At 46.6% G+C, this 4,718-nt stretch overlaps 1 protein-coding gene across 1 annotated transcript; it reads right to left on the bottom strand.

Annotated features, from left to right (window-relative positions):
* Positions 1-488: 488 nt before the first annotated feature.
* Positions 489-3,113, bottom strand: LOC139223720 (SLIT and NTRK-like protein 5). The gene has a single exon (XM_070855703.1). The coding sequence runs from the start codon at positions 3,111-3,113 to the stop codon at positions 489-491; it is 2,625 nt and encodes an 874-aa protein (XP_070711804.1).
* Between the last annotated feature and the right edge of the window lie 1,605 nt (positions 3,114-4,718).

Below are 4,718 nucleotides of genomic sequence, written 5' to 3'. Positions count from 1 at the left end.
ATCAAAAGTTTTGAAAAGACATGGCAGATTATATCAATAAATACTTACTTACAGACTACAGCAGAAAATAGTCCTACACAGTTTTGATGATCTGCTGTACAGTGTTTTTGTCCAGGAGTGATTTTATAAACATTTCTTTTCTGATTCACAATATACCTTATGTATGGTTATATTCCTGAAAATGAAGTTGGGTAAGATTTACCTGTACACTTACATTTTGTGTGTTATTCGATCTTCACCATAGAAAAATAGATTTTGCATCATCAGTTAAGTAGAGCAATTTTGTTCATCCGTGTTTCAGAAAGCTGTATCCATTCCTGTAATGTCATGTTTCAGAAATAAGAATAAGATTGTTCGGCACACCCCGTTTAAACTCCTTTCGCGTTTGCTTGTTTGTTTGTGTTGTGCCAAGGCACCCTATAAAGTGAGCCACTGTTTCAAGGAGGGTCAAGAGAGAAAATGCTTCATTACATTAGTGATTCTGTTGCTCAGAACTGGCTAAAGGTGGTCTGTTTCTCAAGAACTTCGAGGTAATCGGGCTCAGACTGAAGTTTAGCTTTTAGCTCCAAATACTCATTCCTGTTGGGCTCAACATAAACAGTACTGGGTGCTGTGCCATAGAGCACTGTTTCTCTTATCCTCTCCGGGTGCAAGAACTGACGTCTGACATCAAAATTCGGGTTGTACGTGTATGACACAGGCCCTGTGTACTTGTACTCTAAATTGGCACCTGATGGGATGGATGGGATGGACTGATGGGAGGCCTGCTTATCGGGCTCAAGGATGCCTCTGAAGAAATGATCTGCATCCTGGACAGGGGAGGGGTTGTCACGTGGCTCAATGGTGCTAACACTGTACGTAGGGCTCCTCATCGTACTATCCCTCTCCTCATCCGGGGTACTCCTGTACGTGACCTTGAGCTCGTGGAGGTCACGGTAATCCTCTACTGTGTTTCCTTCTCTTGACCTGTAAATGGGGTTTTTGCACATATGGCCCATGGGGTGGGGGATGTACTCATAGACGTGACCGGCGGGGGCCTTAACTTTGGGACCAGAGCGGTTGCTGTAGAGGCTGTACTGCAAGTTAAAAGAGCTGACGTCTGAATTGTTGGTGCTAGTGCGGTCACTCTGTGACTTCTTGCGCTTTTTCATCACCACAACAAATAGCCCCGCGGCCACAAAGACAGACATGATGAAGACAAGCAGGAGGCTGAGGATGAGGACAGAGAGGGGTACGGTGCTGCTGGGGGTGTTGAACTTCTGCGGGGCGTCTGTGGTGACGACCCGGTCTTCCGTGGGTTCGTCCGTAGGGGGGGTGGGCGAGACGTATGCATCAGAGTAGTCTGGGCAGAGCTGCTCCGACTGGATTGAGCGCAGGTCCATTCCTGTGTGCCGTCTGGGTGTCTCACACACAACCTCGTTAACCACAGTGCCTGCACTGAGCTGCTCTAGCCATATCTTCATCCCCACTATATCGCAGGAGCAGTCCCAGGGGTTTTCAAACAGATCTATCTGTACCAGCAGCTTCAGCTGGTCTAGAACACCACTCACAGGCAGGTTTTGGAAATGGTTGTTGCGCAGATTAAGCCTAGACAGGGAGAGGCTGGAAAAGATGCCCACAGGTAAGGTTTTCAGGAGGTTATTGTTGAGGAAAAGCAGCTGGAGATTAGGGAGGTAGCGGAAAGTGCCCGCATCAACCTCCTTGATTTTGTTGTACTCTAAATAAAGATACTGCAAGTTCTGCAACCCAAAAAACATTTCTCCTGTAAGCCTGTCCATGAGATTACCATTTAAATACAGCCTACGTAGGTTGGTTAAATCCCCAAAAGCTCGGTCGTGGATCAGACTTATCCTGTTGTTTCCCAAGTGAAGCAAATCCAATCCTGTGGCATCAACAAAATCTGATCTCCGTACCACAGGGATGTAATTTCCAGTGAGATACATCTTTTTAGGATTGTATGGCTTGGGTTTCAGATCTGAAATGCTTTCAATTTTTCTTTCTTGACAGTTGACATTTAGCCCGATTTCAGATATCTGCAGGTTACATGTGCAGGCAGTGGGACAGTCCAAAGGCACAGGAGATTTGGTCTGAAAAGCAATGATGGGGCCATAATTGTAAGGGTTACCGCCTGGTATTCGAGAAGTGGGCTTTAGCCTAGTTCTGTTAAATTGCCGCGTGCCCTTGGTAGGCCTTGAGGAGGACCTAAAAACAGCCGAAGAGGTGGCGGAGGCTGTGACAGCAGCAGGTGTGGTCTGGTAATATCCATTGGTGCTGCTAGGGGGTGCAGGCCTGACCGTGTCTTCGAGGGGTCTTCTTGGACAGAGTTCCTGCTTGGACACCTCATCCAGGTCCCTACCGTGGAGCCTGAACGGTGTCTCGCACACCACTTCACCCACCAGAGCTGTATAGGCTATACTCTCCAGCCAAGCCTTCAGAGCAATGAGCTCACAGGAGCAATTCCACGGATTCTCCTCTAGTTGTAATTCCACAACTTTGTCCATGTGCTCCAGGAGGCCAATGTAGGGGAACATTTTTAAGCGGTTCCCCCTCAGGTCCAAGTGCGTGAGGGGGACATTCCGGAAGATATTCGGGGGCATGGCAGAGAGCAGGTTGTCATTCAAAATCATCACTGTCAGTTGGTGTAGTTTGCTCAAGGCGTTGGACTCTATATTGGTGATGTAATTATAATCAATCTGCAGGTATTCCAAACTCTCCAGTCCTGCAAAGGTGTCATCCCTCAGAACCTCAATCTTGTTGTTATTCAGGTGCAACCTTTTTAATCCCTGGAGTCCATTGAAGGCACCTGACTCTATCTCAGAGATATCATTGTTCCCCAAGTGCAGGATGGTCACCCCGGTGTAATTGATGAAATCATTGACTGACAGCTTCTTCAGGAGGTTCCCCGTCAGCAGGAGGTGGTACATGGAGAAATGGACCGGGCTGATCTCCGTCAGTCTGATGATGCCCCGGTTCTCGCAGCTCACCGTCAGGATCCCTTCCTTCTCCTCGCACGTACACAGGTTTCGACAGATCTCCCCATAATTGTCATACATCTCGACCAGCCTCAGAGATGATGCAATCAGAAGGATTATTTTTAGGATCCAGATATGCATTTTTCCTGGGAGAGGATGCCCCAGCTCACTCAAGTGTGGTACCAGTATGAGGTGTCATCTAAGAAGGAAAAGAAAAGGACGGGTTCTGTTTTATATAGCATGGAAAATACATGTGTAGCATTTAGAACATCCATATAGAGGCGATCCACTGATGAACAAGTATTGGACATTCATAACAAACACACACAGGCAAAGACAAGCAGGCCTATTAATGTTTGCTCACTATGCAGATGTGTTATGTCGGCATCACATTGAGAGAGAGAGAGAGGGAGAGAGGGAGAGGGAGAGAGAGAGGGTGACAGAAAACAAGCGACCTGGTTGAATCTTTCATAAATATATACTTGAACGATAATACATAATCAAGTTGATAACAACTACCCGCGTTGGATGGCCACTGCGCATTTTTGATAGCTCGCCTGAATTCCAATCCATCTAGGGAAGGAAAAAAAAAAAAGCCTTCGCCATCCACCGTGAGCAGACTGATAGATCTGGTCATTTACTAATTCAATCCCTTGAGCATTTCCACAAAAAAAAAAAGGAAAAGACAAGAGGCTCACTGTCAAAATATCTCACACCACATCGCGCTTTGTGATGGATGATGTAGCATCTTGGGTTTTTTTTTTTCCTTTTCTTTTTACGATTCAATCTTTACCCCCTCCCCACCCCCCCACCCACCCCCCAAACTAACATTAAATTCTCCAAGATGCAACTCCTATCTCCCAACCATATAGATTTCTCACTCACCCCGCATACCCGACGACTTGGTAACAGTGGGGAAACTGTTGGATCCCTGCTCTCCACCTCCGTCCAAACAACATGAGGAGGGAATTTATTCGCCTGCTATGATTAAAACGATCTTGGGGAGGATTTAAAAAAAATAAAAAATAAAATCCAGCTCTCATAAACGAATCGGCTGAGAGAAGCAGTCAATGTTCATCTTAAAATCCGGCCTGCGATGGAAAATGTGAATATCAGCCTAAAAGGCGACAGTCGCAGCCCTTCTTCTGCCCACGGGCGAAAAAAAGAAATGAGAGGAGTTGATCAGAGGCAAATAAGCAAGTGTTGTTGATCTCATAGCGGATCTCTGATCGAAATTGCATTTTGACGGGGAGTAAATAATTCTATAATCAAGTATTCTGTATGGCATCTGCTATATAGAAGGTTACAGTCTCAGTCTCTCTCTCTCTCCCTCTCTATCTCTCCCTCTCTCTCTCTCTCTCTTCGCCACAGACGCGTGAGCGCGCGTGCACACGCACACACACACACACACACACACACACACACGCACACACACGCTCAGTCTGTGTGCGCTCCTTAAAAGAACACAAAAGCCTACACATCGACCCAGTAAATCTCCCCAAATATGCGCATTTAAACATACAAGGACATGTTTCCACTGTGTGGCTACTGTGTATCTGAGTGGTACACCCACTTTCATCTCATTCCTTTTTTTTTTTTTTGTTTTCTCCCCCCCCCCCACCCCCCACCGCTCACATTTGAGTTTATTACCATAACCTGAAGAAATGCCCATCGCCTCTGGATATAATACAGATAACTTGGAAGCCAGTGCGCCTACCCCCGCCGGGTATCCCTGTGCAGAGGCAG

Source organism: Pempheris klunzingeri, chromosome 24 (genome assembly GCF_042242105.1).
Source record: "Pempheris klunzingeri isolate RE-2024b chromosome 24, fPemKlu1.hap1, whole genome shotgun sequence".
In the NCBI taxonomy this organism is placed as follows: domain Eukaryota; kingdom Metazoa; phylum Chordata; class Actinopteri; order Acropomatiformes; family Pempheridae; genus Pempheris; species Pempheris klunzingeri.
This window is presented reverse-complemented; position numbering and strand designations above follow the sequence as displayed.